Source organism: Puma concolor, chromosome D2 (genome assembly GCF_028749965.1).
Source record: "Puma concolor isolate L17-30 chromosome D2, mPumCon1.1.hap2, whole genome shotgun sequence".
NCBI classification, from domain to species: Eukaryota; Metazoa; Chordata; class Mammalia; order Carnivora; family Felidae; genus Puma; species Puma concolor.
Genome location: NC_141677.1, coordinates 36,353,442 through 36,376,884, shown reverse-complemented (window position 1 = coordinate 36,376,884; position 23,443 = coordinate 36,353,442). Strand labels below are relative to the sequence as shown.

Genomic DNA, 23,443 nt, shown 5'->3' with positions numbered 1-23,443 from the left:
TTCACTGATCACAACCCACCCATACTGCAGCATCTATTCCATCGACCCCCCCAGAGATGGCTGCCCAAACTCCCGGAAAAAATGGCAGTGGAGAGTCCGTCTCCAGTCTGGGTGCTCCCAACCTTCCCACAGGCTCCACATTAGCTGGCAAACCTCCCCTGTTCCAGTCGTTCTGGAACAGAGTCCAGGGCAGGGCCCCACAGACACCTGGCCTCGTCCATCCCAAGAACACAAAGCTGGGAAATCCCCCTGTCTGTCCCCGCCCTGGACAGCCATGTGTCCTGCCTCTGTGGCTGGGCCAGGGACAAGCGTGTGGGCTCCAGGTACAGGTCTCCCAAAGTCAAGGGTTTCAGGTCACACTGGCACATCATTTTGCAAACAGATGCCACGGGTCTCTTCTCAGACTGGGCAGCACGCAAGGTCAGCGTCAGCAGATCTGACCCTAAAAATAGGCTCTTGGATGCCAGTCGAGGTGGCCGGGTGTGCAGCTGCCACACACCCCACACACCAGCACCTCCTGACCCGGCCAGGCCCCAGTGCACACAGGTAAGGACCTTTGGTGGGGAGGCTGACTCCTATTGGGTCCAGTCAAGTGTTCTTTGGGGGTCTGGGTGTGGGGCTTAGAAGACCCCTTTCTACTCTGTTTCTAGAGTGGCAGAGAAGAGCTGACATTCTTTTAGTATGATAGGCTTCTTGTTGCCCCATCTTTCTCTAGGGACTCCATGGAATTTTCTCCACTTCCCTCCCTCTAAATCTGAGCTTCTAGTTCAGTGACCATTTCTAAAGGATAATGGGGTGGGTTAAAGCTCATTGGGCCCTTGTGAGGCACTGGATGGATTGTATCACGTATCGTTTCCAGCAAAGTTCTACATTTGTCCACTTAGCTAGTGGAGGGGAAAAAAATCTCAGCAGGAGGGTTGATAGAAACACTGTAGTGACTCACATCATGTGCAGGGCAGCACAAATTACAAACACGGCACTCAAAATCCCAGGGGTGCGAATTCTTTCTGTGTTCTGGATAATGCTAAGCATCATTTGGAAAGAGTGAGTGGCCATTTTTAAAGCTCTTCCCAGTCCTGGTGGGAGGATAAGGATGGGGATGACCGCCCTGGTAAAGGTGGGGAGATTGGGTCACGGAGGGACAGAGTCACTTGACCAAGACGGCAGCGTGTGTAGATAAGAAGGTGGGAAGTCATACTGTGTCTCAGAGCAGGGTTCACCTCGTAGACTCTGGTGCCCTTTTCCTGTGGCCCAACCGCTCCTTGTGAGCCTGGAACCTGAGAGTTGTGGGGATTGCGAGCTCTGACTGTTCAGGAAAGCCTGAAAATGTTCAAGGGAAAAAGCTACCAAGTCAGAAGGGAGGGGGCATGAGGTGCATGTTTAGAGAGGCCTCCTCACTTATGGCCCCAGCACCGGAGTGTCCCTGGTACTTGGTATTTGTTCAGTTGCCCTGACCTATGGCTTGTAGCCCCTCCTTGTTCTATTTATGAGAAAATCACTTTGGTCCCACCAAGGGACATTTATAAACAACAGTTGAAGGGCTTCTGAGCTGAGTCTTGTACAGGGAAATGAGCCTTGGGCCTGGGGTTGGGGATTGGGATGTGGGAGAGAGTCTGAAGACTTAGGGGCCTCTTTAGGGGGCAAATGTGTGTGGAGGGTGACAAGGGAGGCAACGGTTCTCCACCATGTGATAAGCTGGAAGCCCTCACTGGGAACATTTCTGTCCTAGGATGGATTGTGTTGGAGGGGACTCTGAGTCCTCTCTGAGGGTGGGGTTCCTGTGGCTACTGTCTATCCCACAAGGGGTGAGGAGCAGAGCAGGGGCACTGAGGCTGGAGGCTTGGCTGTTAGCATTTCCTGTAACCCTGCTGAGGCCAGGCTGAGTCCACTTGGGGAGGGGGCAGCCTGCCCTCCATAGAGCCAGAGGTTGGCTCTGCACAACCCTTGTGAATCTGAATGTTTCCTGGTGCTGATGTGTCAGGCATGGTTCCAAAAGCTTTTCTTATAAGTATTAACTCACTTACTCCACGGAACTGCAACAGCCCTATGAGGGAGGTACCTCATCATCTCCATTTTCAGACGAGGAAGCTGAGACACAAAGAAGTGAAGTGGTTTGCCCACGTCATACATCCAAGACAGTAGTCAAGGCCAGAATCCAGTGTATCTTAGAGTCTGATGGCACAGGCACTGTGCTCTGGGGCCCCTTGGTGGGGTGGGAGCAGGGGTGACATCTCACTCTCCCGCTTCCCTTGATGCCTGAACTCCAACCTGGGTCTGGTCCCCAGGGAACAGCCACTCCAGATAGTGGGGCCAGGGGTCACAGCTCCATTTGTCCTTTGCAGTCTGCCTCCAGAGCAGACGGTGTTTGAATTTTTGCTTCCAGTGACCCTTGATCACTGGAAGTGGGTCCACCAAGTCCACAGTAAATAGGAGGTCAAGTCTCATAGCAGTCTGGCACGGCCACCAGACATCAACAAGATGGAGAGAGTCCTTTCTCCTCCTCCCCAAAGCCTTCTTATACTTTGCACACGAGCAAATGAGCCCCATCACCCATAGGAAAATGTTCAGGCTTATTTATGCCCCATCCCATCTGCCATAACAACACCACAAAGATGCTTGGCCCTGGCCAAACTGTTCTACCCATAGTCCCTACTTTTGGCTCAGAACTTAGCTTCCAACACAGTTGGGAATTCTCTATCCAGCCTCCCCACTGCTTCCTTGTCCCCTTTCGTGGAACATTTTCTGGGCCCGTGTCAATGTGCCAAAGAGTTATATCATCTCATTTAATCCAGGAACCAGTTAGGTGGATACTATCCCTATCCTCAGATGAGGAAGCTGAAGCCCAGGTATTGAGACTCCAAGGCCAGAGAGAGCTGTCTCCACAACTGCACACACTCTGGGACGCACACACTCTGGCAGCACAAAACTGAAAGGCCCAAGCCCACCCTCAGGAGTGTAAACTTTGTGGCCAAGAATATAATGACTGTCTACTGACATGGGTTGGGATACGTGGCTGCCTGGGTGGAGCCCAAGTCTTACCACCTGGTGTCATGTTACTAATCTCTGACCCTCATTTTGCTCATCTGTAAAGTAAGGACAGTCATTCTCTGTCTAGGAGGTTTTGAGAGCAGATTATCACTGGGCACACAATAAAAGTAACAATGGGGGCACCTGGGTGGCTCAGTCGTTAAGTGTCCAACTCTTGATTTCAGCTCAGGTCATGATCTCGCGGTCTTTACTGATCAGCACGGACCCTGCTTGGGATTCTCTCTCTCCCTCTCTCTGCCCCTTCCCCTCTTGTGCTCGCTTCCTCTCACTCTCTCAAAATAAAGAAATAAACATTAAAACATATAAAAACAAATAAAAGTAATAACTGTATGATCATTTCCCTGGGTCCTGCCAGGCCTTGATTTCTCAGTGAACTTTCATGGCAGCTTCAAATGTGAGTACTTGGCCAAAAACCTTCCCAAGGCCCAGAGCCTCCTCTGTACAGTACTCAGAGACAGGCCTAGCGAGTAATAGTGGCCTAGATGGGGAAATGAAAAGGTGGCGGGCCCATGGTGAGGGCCACACTTCCGTAGTCCACCCCACCTCGTCTTTTCTGGCCTCAAAGAAGCCTCATGTTCTGAGGTGATGCACAGTGGGAGATAGTTTTTGTAAGTTGTGGTCTAAAAGGCCATCTATTCCTGAATTCACGAGCTGTGAAACTGCCTACAGTATTTCCACACGTCTTCAGAGGAGGCAAAAAGCTGAGCCGCTTAGGAGTCAGGAACAACAACGCCATGGTCTCTTGTCCCTGTACTAGAGCCTCCTCTTCCTCACCCGGGGCCAGGCTGCAGAGGTAGTCCATCCCAGCCTGCTCCCGTGTCTGAAAACGAAGTAGAGTATGGGCGTCCAGCCTCCTCATGGTTTCCGGGAGGCTCAACTCTGCCAAACCAAGATTGGGGAAATCAATTAGGAGTTCATAAATTACCACCCTGAAGCGCTTTGAAACCATTTGAAGAGTTAATCAAACAAGTTATGACATCAACACCATCACAGAAGGAATATTAAATTACCTCTTTAAATGAAAGCATTTCTGTTTTTTTAATAAAAGGACTTTATATTAATTCACATAATTGCCTCCTGTTAACATACTTGCCAGAATCCAAAAGAAAAAAAAATCTGTTAAACTTGGACTGTGTCAGATATGTTAAGAATTAAATTATAGGCAACAAAAAATTCCTGGGTTTTCACGTCCAGGTTTTAATTTTTTTAAAATCCACAACTTTTATTTTCTAGTTGGGATCATTTTTATAGATTTAAGATGCGTAAAGACAAGCACTGACTTGCAGTAAATTACAAATGTTTATTTATATACATACACCGCTGCCAAATTCCATCCCTTCACATACCTCAGCAGAAGGTATCACTCTCCTAATAGAGAAATTTATCCAACCACAGTAACATTTTTACTCTCCCTCTTCTTTCAAGGCACATTCCAAGCCCCACTTGGGTGGTGTCATGGAAGAAGTGTGGTGTGCATGTATTTAAATACAGACTAACTTTCCCCCATGATCCCAGTGCATCAGGAAGGTAAATATGCAATGTACACACATGCACAGATACAGAATGACTTCAAAGGGAGAGGAGACTGTCTGAAGATTAGTTTATAAATTGCTCCATTAGGCCAAAAGCCTCTAGAAGGCAGAGACCTCTCTGGGCCAGCCCATACCTGGTGCATAACAGAGGGATGTGTGAGGAAAGCCTGGAGGTGGAGGGCAGGGCCAGGTCTAACGGATGAGGTGAAGTCAAAAAGAAAACAAAGCCACTCATGCTCATTTTTGACCCACCAGAGCTAATGTTGGCTGACTCAGACTAAACCGAGACTAGGTAAGGCAAGTCAAGGATGCTGCCTCTGACGCCATGGGACAAGGAAAGGGTGCTGCCCTCTTCACCTGAGGTCTGTCCGCAGTCAGAGGGGAAGGAAGTTTCAGAGGTAGATTTACCCCAAAGCTTCAGAACCCCACACTTACATAGCCCTCTTCCAAGCCCTGCACCTATTTGGTTTTCCTTTTCTATTTTTTGGTGGGGGGAGAGGGCACAAGTGAGCAGAGAGGGAAAGAGAGAGAGAAGTGGGGCTCACCTGAAGCGGGACTTGTGTTTTACCAGAAGTGTGGCTTTTTGCCCACCTGATGGGGGGTCTGAACTCATGAACTGTGAAATCATGACCTGAGCTGAAGTCAGATGCTTAACCCACTGAGCCACCCACATGCCCTTTGGTTTTCCTTTTTCTTTTCTCTTTTCTTTTTTCTTTTCTTTTCTTTTCTTTTCTTTTCTTTTCTTTTCTTTTCTTTTCTTTTCTTTTCTTTTCCTTTCCTTTCCTTTCCTTTCCTTTCCTTTCCTTTCCTTTCCTTTCCTTTCCTTTTCTTTTCTTTTCTTTTTTAAATGTTTATTTGTTTGTAGAGAGCGAAAGACAGAGAGCAAGTCAGGGAGGGACAGAGAGACAGGGCAACAAAATCTGAAGCAGGCTCCAGGCTCTGAGCTGTCAGCACAGAGCCCGATGCAGGCTTGAACTCACAAACTGCAAGATCATGACCTGAGCTGAAGTTGGACACTCAACCAACTGAGCCACCCAGGCACCCTGGTTTTCCTTTTCTTATACAAATTGTGTAAGCTTCAGGACACACAAAACTTAATTCTCCCCTGGTTTCTCAGGAAGCACTGAGGGATTAGAATGATTTTCTGACATGACCTACTCTGCTACCAGAAGCCTCAAGCAGGACATGGCTCTGCCTTTGGGGAGCTCACACTGACTCCTGGGGAGGGCACTCGGTGCCATGCAAGATGTAAGGAACACCTGGCTAGGCCTTGTCCTGAAGGTCACCTTCCTGTGCCTAATCCACAGGTTAGGGTGAGCATCTCCTTTGTCCAGAACAATCCTAAAATAGAACTTGCACAGACTTCCCCCATCCCTTCATATACTCAAGTAATACATGTTCAACACAGAAATTTTAGGATAGATTGTTTCTTAAAAGAAAAAAGAAGAAGAAGAAAAATCACATATAATTTCATCATCCTAAAATAAGTATATAACCAGTGTTAATTATTTTGGTGAACACTGAACATACTTCTGGTCTCTTCTCTCTACCTGCTCAAGCCTCTTTCCCTTTGATTTCTCAACACCACCACCAACACAGCTGCTGTTGCATCTAACAGTTTCAAGGTTTAGGGTGACAAAAAAGAGGGCTGACATGGCTTTAGGGCACTGCCCAGTGAAGCCCTGGGAATCCTTGCTCTCCCCAGAACTGTACGCCCTGGACACTACACACATGGCTGCCTGTGACCCTCCCGCCCTTCCCACCAGCAGGGCCCCTCACCTCTTCTGGAATGTTCTAGGAGGCTCAGAACCCCCCCTCCCCCCCGTACAGAACAATTTAGCTCTCTTTGTTTGGCATCACCATCTTCCCAATCATGCTTCGGGACTTAACTTTTTCTCATCCAAAGGGTCCTCAAATGGTAATTTTTGTTGAGCAGGAGGCCTGTTCTGTGACTCACATTCCACGGTTATCTGGCCAGTCTTTGTAGGCATAGGGGTCTACATAGAGATTTCATTTTCCCACTGAAATAAGTAATGAATCTCTCTACCTGGCTTCTCCCATCCTCCACCTTAGAAAGAGTTTAGGTTAGGTTTTTTGTTTGTTTGCTTGTTTTTTTAAATGTTTATTTATTTTTGAGAGACAGAAACAGCATGAGCAGGGGAGGGGCAGAGAGAGAGAGAGGGATACCCAGAATATGAAGCAGGTTCCAGGCTCTGAGCTGTCGGCACAGAGCCCAATGTGGGGCTCGAACTCATGAACCGTGAGATCATGACCTGAGCCGAAGTCAGATGCTCAACAGACTGAGCCACCCAGGTGCCCCTTTTGTTTGCTTTTAAAACCATCTTTCTCTTCTCGTTACAGCTCCATTTTTTAAAATGTGTATTTATTTATTTATTTATTTATTTATTTTTTAAAGTTTATTTATTTTTGAGACAGAGAGAGACAGAGCATGAATGGGGGAGGGGCAGAGAGAGAGGGAGACACGGAATGGGAAGCAGGCTCCAGGCTCTGAGCCATCAGCCCAGAGCCCGACGCGGGGCTCGAACTCACGGACCGTGAGATCATGACCTGAGCTGAAGTCGGACGCTTAACCGACTGAGCCACCCAGGCGCCCCAAAATGTGTATTTATTTTGAGAGCGAGAGCATGCTCTGAGGAGCAGGGAGAGGGGTAGAGAGAGACAGGGTGGGAGAGAATCCCAAGCAGGCTACACGCTGTCAGCACAGAGCCTGACACGGGGTTCAGTCTCACAAACCATGAGATCATGAGCTCAGCTGAAACCAAGAGTCAGTCACTTAATGGACTGAGCCACTCAGGCGCCCCTATAACTCCATGTTATCAAAGAAGAAAGTGAAGCTTAGGGAACATGAATTATGTAGATCTGAGAGTCCTGAGTAATTGTTGGAGCTGTGAGAACAGAGAAGGGCCTCAAGCCAGTGAATACAGGGAGAGAGGGACAGGGAGGGAGAGGGGCCCCAGGAAAGAGCCAGGTCCTGGGAGCAAGTAAGATAGAGTGGAAATCACAAATTAGAAGTCACAGGCAGCTTCCTGCCCAGCTGTTCTGTTTGGTCAGCATAGTTTAAAAATATAGACATGGTTATTTATTATAAAATATGATTATTTATTCAAAGACTCCCAAAATAGAAAACAGAAAAAAAATCTCCCTGAGTCCTGCCACTTGCTCACAGCATTGACATTTTGATGTTTTTCTTCTAGTTTAAAAAACAAAACAAAACTATATAAGGTGTTTTGTTTTGTTTTTACATAAAGTCAAATCATAGTGTTGCAATTATAGTTTTTTTTTTTTTTTTTTTAAATTTTTTTTCCAACGTTTATTTATTTTTGGGACAGAGAGAGACAGAGCATGAACGGGGGAGGGGCAGAGAGAGAGGGAGACACAGAATCGGAAACAGGCTCCAGGCTCTGAGCCATCAGCCCAGAGCCTGACGCGGGGCTCGAACTCACGGACCGCGAGATCGTGACCTGGCTGAAGTCGGACGCTTAACCGACTGCGCCACCCAGGCGCCCCTGCAATTATAGTTTTGAATTCATTCAAAGCCTTCCCTCATTGGGCAGGGGAAATCTTTAACCAAACGTTAAGCTGTACCATTGAAAATTCTGAAACGGAGTCAGAATTAAAAAGGGGTCCCTGTGTTAATTATTCCTGGAAATAGTACCTGAAAGTCAGGGCCACCATTTCACAGAGAGAAATGCCACTCTAGGCCTTAGTGGTCAAGTATCACTTGGCCCCTGAATTCTCTGTCATCAAAGTATCTTCAAATGTTTTAAAATTAGCAGTAAGTATCTTAGGTTAGTTTCCCTCAACAGCTGACCCTGAGACGAGGGTTTGGGTTCAAGTTGTTTATTTGCAAGGTGCTCCAGGAGTGTGGCGCAGAGTGAAGCAAGTCTGAGGGAAGAGAGCAAGCACGGGACTTGCGTGAGGTCACCAATCAGGGCAACTGGGGCTGGAGCACAGGGCGGAGCCTCCAGGAGACGGTGGAGAACGGACTTCCCACTGAGATCCCACTGAGCAAGGGCGGGGGTGGTGGTGCTGAAGCTGGGGTACTCCTCCACCAACTCCTGCCCCTCATTTGCAAATAACTTTCTGAGGGTAACTCCTCTTATTTTAGGCCCGACCAGCACAAAGACCAGAAAATACCCTCGAGCAAGGAAATACAGGGGCTTGAGGGAGGATGCCTTTTGTGTAGGAGGGAACTGCCCACTTCTACCCCAGCAATCTGAGCTGAGGAATGGAACAGGGCAAGGACAGCATCTCCTTCAGCTGCCTATATTTAAAAACCAGCGGATTTCTCACAAAATTCTGGCTTTCTGACTTCTTATAAAAATATCAGACAATCTGGCTTACATTCCCACAGGGAAGGGCAAGCAGCCACACCCTTCAGGGGAGCATTTGTTTTCTATACTACCACAGTCCCTACCATTCCCTGTTGTCTCCTACCTGAGGCCAACTGTTAGGGTTTTTTTGTTTGTTTTATTCTTTAACATGCACCCTACCTCCCCTCTATGTTACCTTCCTGGCCCCTCCAGGAAGGAGCCTGAGTCTGCTATCCTTTGAGGAGGAGACAGGCTGATGCCATACATACGCCGAGTAGCCTTCAAGTTGGCATTTGGTTTCCTGGGACCGAACCTTTAAATATGAAGCTGTAACAGAAACCTGGAGGCCTCTCTTGACAACCTGCCCAGTTCTCATTATGACATTTAGCCCTTGATTGATATTGTGTGTGTCATCAAGACCTTGGCAGTTAATCTCTGGGTCGAATCTATGGAAACCAAACAGAACAGATTTGTCTTCCCCTTCCATTTTGGCTGTGGTCTGGGAAACAGACGCTCTCGGCTTCTCTGAGATTCAGAAATTTGGGAGCCATGCAGAGAGGGATGCACACAAGCCGCCTTCAGGATTTGGAAAGATTACAGGTCTGTGGTTTCTGGACTGTTCTGCGCTTTGTTCTCTTCCCCCATCAAATCTGCACACTGGAGGATAATGGATCCCAGAGCTCCCTCTGCGTGCCAAGCTGCTCTGGGTAGACCGCACCACTTCCTCTTCTGTCTGGAAATCCAGCCGAGGCTTTCAGCACGGAGATGGGGTTGGGGATGGCTCCTTCCACAGTGTAATGAAGGAGCAACAGCCTCAGCAACGGTGAGGTCAGCTTCAGTGATCAAAGGAGGCAGGCAGAGGTTTCAGAATGCAGTTTACTCCAGCATCACCCTAAAATCACCTCTTCTGAGGCCTCCTTAGTGGCAGACAGGGTTTTGTGGGCTGTTTCCTGCAGCAGAAGTTTCTGGCCATCCCTGAAAACAACTCCTCCCTTTGTGACTGGAAACACCAGCAGTCAGGCCCTAGAGCAGAGTTTGGGCCTAAGCAACCACAGGAGACTATCCGTCCTGCATTGTGCACTTTGCTCACCTTTGTCCCTCCTCCATTGGCTAAAAGGCTCAGTCCTGCCTCATCAGCTCTGGCTGAGTCACTAGCACAGGGCTCGCAATCCCTCATTCATCCACCCTTCAGTCATTCATTCACTCCCTCCATTCATTCACTACATGTCAGACACTGGGCCTAGAGAAATCAACCCAGGGCAGGGAATCTCCAGGTAAGGTCATCCAGCTCTTCCCTCCTCCCAGCCCTGCACCTTATTCTGGGCTAAAGATATGGCCTCTACTTCAATGAGAAGATAGAACATATTTTGAACACCCTTGCTATCCTTCTCTTGACTCACCAGCTCCTTGACTCTCTAGCCACATGCTTGGGCAATCATTATCAGTCCTCAATGAGCATCAGACTTACTTGGGAGCTTGTTAAAATACAGACTCCTAGGGGCACCCGGGTGGCTCAGTCGGTTAAGCGTCCGACTTTGGCTCAGGTCATGATCTCATGGGTTGTGAGTTCGAGCCCTGCGTCAGGCTCTATGCTGACAGCTCAGGGCCTGGAGGCTGCTTTGGATTCTGTCTCCTTCTCTCTCTGCCCCTTCCCACTTGTGCTCTGTCTCTCTGCCTCTCAAAAATAAATGAATGTAAAAAATTTTTGAAAAAAAAAACTACAGACTCCTACGTCCTTGGCTCTGGTCAAGGGTGCCACCCAGGAATCTGTATTTCTAGCAAGTGCCAGATTATTCAGACAGAGGTGGTCTTTAGATCACACTTTGAGAGAATCCACAGAAGGACCACCTCTGTTGCCCCAACCCCCAACTCAGGACACTGCAGGAGAAAGTCACGGATCCTGGCTTCCCAGGATCCCCAAAGACACACTGCTGGCTAGTGATCCTTTAATTCATCTGCTGTAAACTTGGGAGAATCCAGTTCCCCAGAGCAGTTTGAGCCCTCTCCTTTTCTTCCTAACATTTAAAAAACCATTCTTTTAATGTTTATTTATTTTTGAGAGAGAGAGAGAGAGACAGAGTGTGAGCAGGGGAGGGATAAGAGACAGAGGGAGACACAGAATCCAGAGCAGGCTCCAGGCTCTGAGCTGTCAGCACAGAGACCGATGTAGGGCTCCAACTCACAAACCACGAGATCATGACCTGAGCCAAAGTCAGACACTCAACTGACTGAGGCACCCAGGTGCCCCTCTTCTTAACATTTTTTAATGAAAAATTTCAAAGACACACAAAGAGAAAAACAGTAACTCTACCTTGCAACCATCATCCAACCCCAACCACCACCATCCATGGCCAATCCTGCCTATCATACATACCTCCATTTTACCCCCCACCCCATACACAATATATTGTTAGAATTTTCCAGGTATATTATTATCATTTTTTAATGTTTTTTACTTATTTTTGAGAGAGACAGACCACGAATGGGAGAGGGGCAGAGAGAGAGGGAGACACAGAATCGGAAGTAGGCTCCAGGCTCTGAGCTGGCAGCACTGAGCCCAATGCAGGGCTCAAACTCATGAATCGCAAGATCATGACTTGAGCCTAAGTTGGATGCTTAACTGACTGAGTCACCCAGGCACCCCCCAAGTATATTATTTTTGAAGCAGATCCCAGATATCATATCATTTCATCTGTGAATGTGTCAATACGTATTTCTAAAAGGTAAAAACCTAGCATGCTGTACACAGTGTGTACACAATTAAAAAATAATTTTAAAAAATTTAGAAATGAAAAAAGTTACCTTAACAAAACAAAAAAATAAATTAATTAAAAAAATAAAAAATAAAAGGTAAAAACCTATGGTATAATTTAGCTGTTCTTTGAATCTCCTGCAAATTAATTGTTAGGTTCAGACTCTGAGGACTCTGCTAAGACAGGTTTTTCTTTCCAGAAGAGAAGACTCTTCTGGTGATGGCATGTCCTCCCAACAGAAGACCCATAATGTCTGATTGTCTCTTCTGTAGCAGTCAGAGTTGAATGCCTATATCCATTAGTTCATCAAGTGTTATAAAAAGGGGCTTTCTTCCATCTTTATTATCTGGGATACTTATATAAAAGAGCAAATCTTCCTCATCTACCCAGTAGTACAGTTTGTATCAGAAAGGAACAGTAAATGCTAGATTCTTTCCCTTTACTTGTCTGTCTTCAAAATAATGAGCTAGTCCCTTACATCTTCCAACAGTGAGTAATTGTTTTAAGTGTCATTACGATTTAAATGTCTGATTTGTTTTAACCCATTGCAGTTATTTTTATTAATCATGCTCAAATTGTCCCGTTTTTGACAAGCGGGAGCCTCTCTGTGTTGTGTTCTCAGTCCCTGGCATGATCCTAGCGGTCTTTGAAGCTAGCAAACTTTTTTTTACGTTTTTCAAATCCCTAGTGTGCCCCCCTCACAATGCATCCCTACCCTCACCCCACCCTCTCAGCAGTTATTTGCTTCTCAGAAGACTAAGACCATGTGTTATAAACAGCCTCAATTTACAGTGTTCCTCATCTGTAAAATAGAGATAACAATAATGCCTACCTCATAGGGTTGTTAAGAAGATTAAATGAGTTAGTAATTGTAAAGCACTGGAACAGTGCCTGGCGCAAAGTAAGTGCCAGCTAAGTATTTGTTAAATGAATAACACTCCCTCCCCATCACTCACCTGCACATTTCTCAGTCACTCTGCCTTTTTTCTCCTTGCCTCTAGTCTCAGAGCATAACCTCCCCTCAGGCTGTCTGAGTGTAGATGCATCAGTCACTCAGCTCAGGGAACAAACACTGCCCAATTCCACAGCAAATTCCTTTCTTTGGGGACAGTGGAAACTCTTCTCCCACATTCCATTTGCAGAGCCTGACAAGGTCTCCAAATATGCATTTCAATCTGCAAACACAGCTTTACAGCTTGGAACATCTCCTCTGACCCCTGGTAAGTTAGCACAATTGCCAGCCCCTAGCGTGAGAGCAGCCAACAACATTGCCTTCAACTGTCCTAATGCATTGAGGAACTCTCATGCAGCCAAGCCTCCTTCTACCCGAGGGCTCCTGGAGATTCCAGAATGTGCATGGCTGCTTGGCTCAAATGGGCTCTGGATTTACAGGTGTGCCCTGTCCCGTGGCTAATGGCTCCCTGCAGGTGTTGAGTATCCCAGGCCTGGAATGGTAGGAATCTTCTGGCGCTTCCTATTAGGATTCAAAATGGTCAGAACCAGCAGATTTTAGTCAGATAAAAGAAAAACTAGGACCAAAGAAGGGGTAAAAGCTAAAAGAAAGGAGGCAAGGGACTGGCTGCCCACAGGGATTTCTGAGGCTTGAAGCCTGTCTTGACTCTGCTGCAAATCCTCCTTGGCCCATGTCAGAGGGCCCCCAGCACTACTGCGCTGAAGGAGAATGGAATGTTGCTGAAGTGTTTAACTGCCATCATGGCCCTCCTTGGTTACTTCTGTGGCCTGAGAAAAGGAAGCAGAAGCACAGCAGGCAGGGGAAATGCCTGTTGAATCTTAAGATCAGTTTATTCCCACCTCTTTTTGTAAAGGCCTTTCCCTACCTCTGCCTCCTGCTAACTCAAATCCTGACCCTCTCTCATGACCAATTGCAGAAACAAAAGAAAATCCCTTGGCTTCAAAATGACATCCAGAGAACCAAAGACAAGTCTCAAAAATGCCTACCCATCTGCCAAGAGGCTGCTGCCGAAGGTGGAGGGGGAGGTAGAAGCAGAGGACTACTGTACCCCCGGAGCCTTTGAGCTGGAGCGTCTCTTCTGGAAGGGCAGTCCCCAGTACACCCATGTCAACGAGGTCTGGCCCCAGCTCTACATCGGCGATGAGTAAGTGTCCAGGCCAAGCCTCACCTCTGGCCTCACCCAGGAGAAGGCAGCCAGCCCCTCCCCAGCTCACACCCCTCACTCCCTCCTAGACATGAGCTTTTGCTTTTTGGGTTAGTTGTATTGTGAGAACTCAATTAGGGCTGGATTTATCTTCACATTATAGAAAACCCAGAGAAAGGGCTTATGCAACATAGAGGTTTATTTCTCTTTTATATAAAAGAGGTGCAGAGGAAGGTAAGCTGGGGCTGGCGTGGTGACTCCAGGGTCATCAGCGTCTCAGGCTCCTGTGCTCTGCTCCACCATCCCAAGGGTATGGTTTCCCTCCTCAAAGTTGTTGCATGAGCCAATAGTGCTGATAGAGCTCCAGCCACCATCTGTGGGATCCAGGCCACAGAAACATAAAGAGAAAGTAAGTGCATCTTTCCAGAAGAAAGTGTCTCCCAAGACCTCCCCTGCCTCTAGCTGCAAGGGAGGCTGGGAACCGGAGCCTTTTGTTTTAGCTGGGTATAAGAGTGGCAAGAACAAAGTCAGTTCTCAGATTGATGACACAGGAGCACATCAACTTATGTGTTGGGAACATGTTAGGTCTAGCAAAGTTGAGGTCACTGTCCCCTCCTCTAGATTTTTATAGCCACCATTTCCCATTCCTCCAACAACTGGAAAATGTCTACTATAAATAATATTAATAATAATAATTCCTTTCACTTACTGAATACCATGTTCTAGTCACAGTGTTAAGCATCTTGCATGAATGAGCTCATTTTGTTTTCATTATAGCCCAATGAAAGTCATCCAATTACTCCCATTTTAAGGATAAGAAATCAAGGGACAGGGCAGTTAAGCAAGCAACTGGTCCAAGGTCCACAGCTCAGTAGGTGGCAGAATCTGGGACTCAAACGCAGTTCTGCCTAACCCAGAAGCTTTTATCTTAACCAGTACTCCTACTCCTCCATCTATTCCCCAGGATTCCTGCTCAGGTTCCATCTCTCCCAGGAGCTGATGGTGTAGGACCCCTGCGTGTGTGATGTTAATAAACACCATGCTGCATAAAACCTGGAGATGACTGCCTAGTCATGGGAAATCCAGGGGCAGCATCCCTTGCCTTTTTTTTCCCTTAATATTTAAAAGTGTTTTCAATGTTTGTTTATTTTTAAGAGAGAGAGATTGCATGCACGAGCGGGGGAGGGGCAGCGAGAGGGAGACAGAGGATCCAAAGCTGGCTCCATGCTGACAGCAGACAGCCCAGGTAGGCCTTGAGCTCACGAACCACGAGGTCATGACCTGAGTTGAAGTCAGATGCTTAACCCACTGAGCCACCCAGGTGCCCCTCCTTAATATTTCTAAATTGAAAAAGTTAGAAAAATTACATGTCTTTTTATACTTAATAGAGGGTTATAAAAACAAACTGCTAATCTCCCTCTGTCCGCCTTAATTCTGCCACCAAGTAACCAGTATTAAGCTCACTTTCATACTCCCACTACTTTATGTGTGCTCCTGCAAATGTCAGGTAACACACACACACATATAAAGGGTTTTTGCTTCTTTTAAATAGTTTTTAGGAGAAAAAAAGGAATCATGCTATGGGTACTTTTACTATCTCATAGGAGAGCTGTACTCTGATTTATCCAATCGTTTTCCAGTTGTGAACATTAGGGGAACATCAGTGAGGGGTTTATGGGACTCTCTGTACTGTTTTTTTTTTTTTTTAATTTTTTAGAAGTTTATTTTTGAGAGAGATAGAGAGAGAGAGAGAGGGAGTAGGGGAGGGTCACAGACAGAAGGAGACAGAGAATCCTAAGCAGACTCCACACTGTCAGCATAGAACCTGATGCGGGGCTCGAACCAACAAAGCCATGAGATAATGACCTGAGCCAAAGTTGGACGCTTAATCAACTGAGCCAGCCAGGCACCCCTGTTTTCTTTTTTTTAAATAACAGCTTAATTCAGATATAGCTCACATTCCATAAAATCACCCTTTTAAAGTGCAGAGTTCAGTGATTTTTTTTTATTATAGTTAAAAAGTTGTACAACCAGCACCACTCATTTCAAAGCATTTTCATCTCCTCCAAAGGAAACCACCTGAAAACTGTCCATTCTCCATCTTTTCACAGTCTTAGGCAACCACCCATCTGCTTTCTATTTCTATAGATTTACCTATTCTGGGCATTTCCTATATAAATGGAATCATAATATATGACTTTTGTGTCTGGCTTCTTTCACTTAGCATAATGTTTTCAAGGTTCATCCAAGTTGTAGCATGGACGAGTATTTTATTCTTTTTTATTGCCAATCTCTGTACTGGTTTTGCAACTTCCCTAAGATTAACTCCAAAATTAGTTCAAAATTTAAAAAGGTACACATACATTTTGACCCCAAATATCACTTTAAGAAATGTGATTTATAGAAATAATAGTATCAATACGTAAGGAAATATGCACAACAATGTGTATTTTATCATTGAAGTAGCAAAATGGGGGGGGGAGGATCTGAATCTCTTATCTTTTAATTATAAAATATTAAATTCAGTAAATATATGGTTTTCCTATTATAAAAGTAATATATGTTTATTGTATAAATATATGTCTTAATTTCTCTATTTGTAGTAGGTTAACAAGAGAATCTTCCTCATTGGGTTGTATGGATTAAGTGAGATAATTATGTAAAGTATCTGTGCAGTGCCTAGTACGTAGTGAGCACTCAATAAAAGTTAGCTCTAATAATAAAGTAGTGATTAATGTAAGGAAGAAAACTTAAATCTCTCAGAGCAATCACCAAACCCCATTACTCTGAAGCTACTCCTTACTCTTAAGGATAAGAAATCAAGGGACAGGATTTCCACCAGGAATTTCTGTGTATTATTTTGGTTTTAAAACTTATTTTTATGTAGTTGTAATCGTATTGATTATTCATTTTATCTTTTTTCCCCACATAGCATCATTCATAAACTTTTCCCTTATGACATATTTCTCATACTTTTAATTATAATATAATATTATCTATCAGATAATAATATATCAGGTGGATGTAAGGTCATTTATTTAACCACTTCCCTATTGTTGGACATATCACTATTTCTATGTTCTCACTTTTATAAATAATGCTGCAATGGACATCTTTATGCATAAAATCTTTTCATATTTAGGATTATTTCCTTAGATATGACCCTAATCGTGGTATACCTGAGGGAAGAGAGATTAAGATTTTAAGATCTACACTGTCTCTGGCTCTTTATCTATGCTGTTCTCTTTGCCTAAAATGCCCTGCCCCCCACCTCCTTTCTGTGTCCAGATTCTATATATTCTGCAAAAACCACTCAAGTCACTTCTGCCATAAAGCTAGCTTTCCTCAATCTGCATAGTGAGAAGTAAGTTTTTTCTCTGTATTTTATACACTATATTTACATTTCCTACAGCTTATAATAATTAATAACAATAGCTTGTTGTGTTGTATATATCTTACTGTGTGTTGTGCCCTGTTGCTAGGCATCATTTAAACTCAACAACCAAGGAAGTACCATTATTACTCTTATTTTACAAATGGGCAAACCAGGGCTCAGAAAGTTTATCCATTTGCTCGGTTAGTATTTACTGGGAACCTTGCTAGGAGCTGTGGGGAATACAAAGAGGACACTGAGGCTCAGAGAAATTAAGTGACCAGCCCAGGGTCATACCACCAGTAAGTGGTATAACTTATACCTAAACTCAGATCAAGAAAATGTGGTCAAGGGGCACCTGGCTTGCTCAGATGGTGGGACATGTGACTCTTGATCTCGGGGTTCTGAGTTCAAGCCCCACATGTGGGTGTAGAGATTATTTAAAATCGTCACTTGATCTTTGCCAAAAGGCCGAGAAGTGATAGATTACTTAAAACCTTTAAAAAAAGAAAAGAAAAGGGGTGCCTGGGTGGCTCAGTCAGTTAAGCGTCTGACTGGCTCAGGTCATGATCTCACAGTTCACGGGTTCAAGTCCCACGTCAGGCTCTGTGCTGACAGCTCGGGAGCCTGGAGCCTGCTTCGAATTCTGTCTCCCTCCCTCTCTGCCCCTCCCCTGCTCGAACTCTCTCTCTCTCTCTCTCTCTCTCTCTCTCAAATATAAATAAAACATTAAAAAAAAAAGAAAAGAAATGTGGTCAATCAGATAAAGAAGCTGTTTTATAGCTACGGAGAAGAGATGTGTAGAAATGTAACAGGGAACAGAAGGAGAAGGGGTAGTGGAATAGAAGGAGTGTGGGGTTCGAGTCTTGGCTCTGCCAGCCACCACTTATGTGATCTTGGACAACTTATTTTACCTCTCTTCACTTTATGTGGCAACAGAGATAGGGCTCATTCCGTGGGGTGAATATGAAATGAATTAAAACAAAGTGTTTGGCACATAGTAAGTAAATGCCACTAAGTGTTTGGTACTATTATGATTCTGAGAGTGTCACAGAAGAGTTGAATTCCAAGCATGACTCTGGAAGATGGGTAGGATTTCAACAGAGTTCTGGGCAGAGGGAGCAAGATGAAGAAATGCACGGAGGTGAGAATAAGCAGGATGGTGTGTCTAGAATACCAGGGATAGATGTGGTAGATGTACGCTTTCAGGGTGTCTAGAACTGAACTATGTTTGACCGCCATGTGGTCAGCTCAGACTTAGCTGTGCTGCAGTAACAGATGACCCCAATGTCTTGGTGGCTTACCACAGCAGAGGGTTATTTCTCATGCACATGCCACGTCCATGGGGGGCCAATTCTTACTGCTCCACATCCACGTCACTCTAGGCCTCAGGACCCAGGCTGACAGAGCAGCCCCTATCTGGGATATTGCCAGTTTCTTGGAGAGAAGGGCCATGGAAAGTCACGAGCTGACTCAGAAGTGACACATGCCACTTCTGCCCACGTTTTAGTGGCTAAAGCAAGTTCAAGCCAAACCCTCATGTTAATAGGACAGGAAAGTGTAACCTGTCAAATATTCCAAGTGGTAATGCATAATCGACCACAGCCACAATCTACTGCAGGTGTAGTGGCTTTGGGCAGGTCCTTTTACCTTTCTGGGCCTATGCCCTCATCTCCAAAAATGATCAGTACGAAGATTCAAAGAAATATGGAATATGAGAACGTTTTGTAAGACAAATACAAATGTTATCATTATTGTTACCTAGTGAGAAAGAAACACGGGAAGGTAGGTCAGGGCCAGCTTGTGGAAGACTGAATGCCCACTGAGCGACTCTCTTCAGGAAGCCACTGAGTGTCTGAGCAGAACAGTCAAGTTCTAGTTAACAGAGTGCCAGACAACAGGGTGTGATGCAGTAAGATATGCTTGCCTCCTTGACATCTGACCGCAACCTTGTTCCTTCAACCAAGAAAATGTTACCGCCCTTTCGATTCATTCTAGCTCTGCCTGGTAGAGCCCCAAAACAAACACACACATATACAGTCTAGGCAGGCTCCACGGTCAGTGTGTGTGACCTGCGTGCACAGTGGGGGCGGGGGGCACAAGTCAGCATGGCATGATGCTTCATGGTGCTTGTCCTCATCTCTGCTCAGGGTCCCTCCTAGACACCAGCTTACAAGGCTAATGAGACTCACAAATGCTTATTGAGAGAGCAATTAATTCCACTGCCAATGTGGCCACATGGAGGTTAAAACCCTGCTGAGAGCAGGCAAGGTTGCCTTTGTTTCTTGGTCTCTCTGTAGGTGTTGCCCAAAGCAGCAAAAAGCTCACGGCTGGCTCCTCATGCACAAAGTCTCAGTTTTAATTTGAAAGTTGCATTTAGCTTGATTTTTTCTTCCTTTCCTTAAAAGCACCTACAATTTTTGAAACGTAAGTATCAAGGCTCTGTAAGTGAGGGTGGTTAGGATCCAGGAGTGAGGATGGATGTTCTGGGGTAGCTGGTGATGCCTGGGACCCTCTGGGGACCAGACTTAGCCCAAAGAAGCAGGTCACTTTTTCTCCCTCCTCTCCCCTCAAGGGCTTCTTCATGGAGAGAGGCAGAAGGGCTGAGCATCTGCTCCGAAGCCACAGTGCCTAGTCAAACACTGGTCCCCATGTGCCCTTGGGCAAGTCCCTCATGCTTTCTGAGATTCAATTTCTTTACCTATAAGATGTGGATTCAATGAGTTAATACATATGCCACTTAGCACCGTGTGTGGCACACCCAATAAGTGTGAACTATTACAGATCAGGCAGGTTCTGGAAACTCAGCTCACAGTGTAAAAGATAAAGAACTGTGGGGCGCCTGGGTGGCGCAGTTGGTTAAGCGTCCGACTTCAGCCAGGTCACGATCTCGCGGTCCGTAAGTTCGAGCCCCGCGTCGGGCTCTGGGCTGATGGCTCAGAGCCTGGAGCCTGTTTCCGATTCTGTGTCTCCCTCTCTCTCTGCCCCTCGCCCGTTCATGCTCTCTCTCTGTCCCAAAAATAAATAAACGTTGGAAAAAAAAAAAAAAGATAAAGAACTGTCATTGTGCTTTGCCATTAAGGTCCTTCTGTGTTAAGGGCAGCATTGAGACGGGAAACACTCCTGGTCAAATTTCTCCCATGAGATGCTATCATGAACTCAAGTTCAGGCTGCAAGGAAGTTACCTCCTAATGGGCTTTTTCAGGCTCGTGCCTCAATTGCCCCCACAGATACTGTCCTGGCATTCCAGGAACCCAGGTGGCCTGAGGCCTAAGGAGGCAGTGCCACACCAAAACCCAATGGGCCTGTGGATTTCAGAACTTCTACAGCATTTCCTCAATCCAAGATTATCCCGAGAGGATTCACCACGTGGAGTGCCTGATGACTCCAAGTCCCTATTGCTTACCAGCCTGGGGAGGGCAGAGTTGACACCACCACTGCAGCCCTGTGAGGATCTGGGTGGTGTTGAGTGTGCTGGATCAGTGGAGGCACTGGGACAAGAAAACGGGCCGATGATCAGAGATTTTCACCAGAATGTCATCCTGGCTCCAGGCACAGCCATCCTCTTCCCACCCATTTCCCACAGCTCGGTAGGGGGTCTGAATCTGCTACAAGTGGGAATTGTAGGGTCAGCATGGATGGAGTAGGGCAAAAGGCCTCAAATGGGATTCAGGGCACAGAGTTCAAGCCCCCGTGCTGGTGGTCATTATGTGTGGCCTTTGGCAAAACATTTTACTGTTCTGGGACTCAGTTTCTTTATTTGTAAAATACAAGGATGATTTCAAAGGTCTCTTCCAGCTCTAAAATAAAATTCCTTAAGAAATGTGCTATTAAATAAATTAGGCTTCATTAGGTTCAAGCACATACTTGTTTTATTACTTTTAAGTCATTCAAATTAGATTCAAATTAGGTTAACCAAGTGTTGCCCTCCAGAGAGCCAGGGACTTGCGTCAATGATGAGATAAGAATAATTCATCGCCTCTTATCAATCAGCAGTCCTTAAATGGGTGCTTCAAAAGTGCTTGAGTATGCTTGAAAGCACTGAGTTTCTGTAATTTAAATATTCTCTCTTTAATCTCATTCACATTTTTCATTTGCTTAGAGAAATCTTTTTTCATTTTTCTTTTTTTCCCTTGTAGTCAGCAGGAGGGGAAATATCCTGGTTACTGTCAAAGTGATTGCAAATTCCCAGGCAGGACAGCCTCCCATAGGCTTGGCTGGAACAGGAAAATTGAGAAATCTCTCTTCTCCCTCCTGATGTCAGCATCCTGTGAGCCAATGCCACGGCGCTAACTTGCTCTGCCGCTTGAATGGCGGGGGTGCTGAGCAGCTCTCCATTTTTATTAAAACTATAGTTGCCTCCAAGGTCTGGCTTTCGAGGTCATCAACAGACAGCTTCCCTTCCCCTTAAAGCCTGATTCCTCCCTGTGGTCAGCCCTACTCAGCCTGAGCTCACTTTCAAGTGGTCTTGCTATCTTGCCCTTTCTGCCTTTCTCCTCCCAACCAGACCAACAGCCTTGAAAGCAGAGGCATCTCCAGGCCTGGCCTGTAGTTGAGGAGGCTGGAAAGTGAGGAGAAAGCAAGTCAGTCAGCTTAGCTGGCCCTCAGCCTATGAGAGGGCTTCCCGGACACCTGGACAGCTGCAACCCTTCCCCACAAAAAGAAGGAATTAACTCAGCCTTCAGGCACCAAGCAGAACTCAAACTTGACCTGCCTCTCCAGGGTGACCGTGGTTTAGGATGCAGTGAAAACACAGCCACGGTTGCCAATTTAACGTGCTGAATGCTAGTGGAAAGAGTTGGAAAGCCTGGATTCTGAACCTCCAAGTACCAAAGGTGACTTAGATACAACTGGGCACCAGTCATGGGCAAAGTGAATGGGGAGACCTGGCTGGGCTTTTCCAGTGGGCTTCTCAGTGAAGGCCTCAAGCAACATCAACCACTTCCTTTCATGGTTAGCAAAATGCCTAGTGTAATTATTAATACAATATCACTTCTCAAATCCAAGCCTCCGAGTATTCTCTTTCCCCTCTTAGCCTCCCTTCTTGGGGCAGATGATGAAGGGATATCTAACAAGAATTAAAAATGCTGGGGTCACGTCACCTTATATCTTTGAATAGCCAGTGTCTCCCAAGAACTAAGAAAACATCAATAAAAATCATGGTAAACACTTGCATGTTAAGTGAATATATGACCTACTCATCACGGATATTTACAAAACACAGACAAAAAGAAGAAAATTAAAATTCTCTATAATCCCTTTACCCAGAGATAGCCACTGATAACATTTTGCTGTACATCTTTCTACTGCTTTCTTCTCTTAAATTTATCTTTTAACCTTTCAAAGAAACTCGAGTATGGCATCATTCAATTTACAAGAATCCTGTAAGGAAAAGTACTGCCAGTGTAATTGGTTCAGTTTGACAAAGAAAGAAAGCTGAAGGTCCCAGAGGTTCAGTTGTTTTAGCTCGTGCAGCAGTGTAAGTGTATAAACTGCACCTGCCAGCCCTGTGTGTTCTGAAGGGCCTCAAAACCAAACAGTTTCATCGTCAGCAAGTAACAAGAACACCCAAGAGACTAGAAAGCCAGGGAATTTCACTTTCATTGATGAAATTGATGGAGAATTGATGGAGATCAAAAGCTAGAAATATGCCTGCTTTTAAAATCCACCTGTAAGCAGTAGGTGTGGTCGAGACTCCAAAGGAGAAGGTCTCCATCAGGGTCATGCCCGTGAAATAACACGCGAACACCAAAGTGTCATATGCACCAGAATGAACAGGGTGCCAGAGTACAGGATACAGGCTATTGGCAAACAAGAGTCCACAGTCAGGTGCAGGAAATAGGTGGGTCCTCACAGACACAAGGGTATGGAGAACGCCCAGTCACTGGTGGACTTTCTTCAGTGCCCAATGTAGAATCCTGACAATGTGGGAGCAGTTGGTTTCCCACCACAAGGGAGCTGAGGGAGGGCTTGAATAGATGTATACATGCATGTCCCTCCTCCCCTCTGCGCCAGAGCATACACCCGGGGAGTGGGGCGGAACAGGCTTTGGGGTGGATGCTGAGGTATTTCGGCTGGGGATCAGCAGGGCAGCAAGAGACCTGGAAAAGTGGAATGTCAAGAGTGCTGCCCAAGGAGACTGCTTCACCAAGAGTGCTCTTATTCGCCATTCCTCAAGGGTAGTGGGTTGAAACAAGCTTCCTGAAGGAACTTCAGAGGAGCTGAAAGGAGGCTGGGTCAGGCCAGATAAGGAGGAAGGAGGGGAGGACTCCGACTGAGGAAACTG

The 23,443-nt window shown here is 45.9% G+C and overlaps 1 protein-coding gene across 3 annotated transcripts in view; it reads left to right on the top strand.

The window, feature by feature from the left end:
- The first annotated feature begins 343 nt into the window (after positions 1–343).
- Positions 344–23,443, top strand: part of DUSP29 (dual specificity phosphatase 29) — a 36,090-nt gene continuing 12,990 nt past the window's right edge. Inside the window, exons 1-2 of one of the 3 annotated variants that reach the window (XM_086680046.1) lie at positions 344–546; positions 13,557–13,784. In XM_086680046.1, the coding sequence (XP_086536172.1) occupies positions 383–546; positions 13,557–13,784 (392 nt within the window). In that variant the 5' untranslated portion in view covers positions 344–382. Of the gene's footprint in view, positions 547–9,097; positions 9,515–12,812; positions 12,888–13,556; positions 13,785–23,443 lie in introns of those variants that run through there. The other 2 variants (XM_086680047.1, XM_025918383.2) reach the window with 2 other exon arrangements.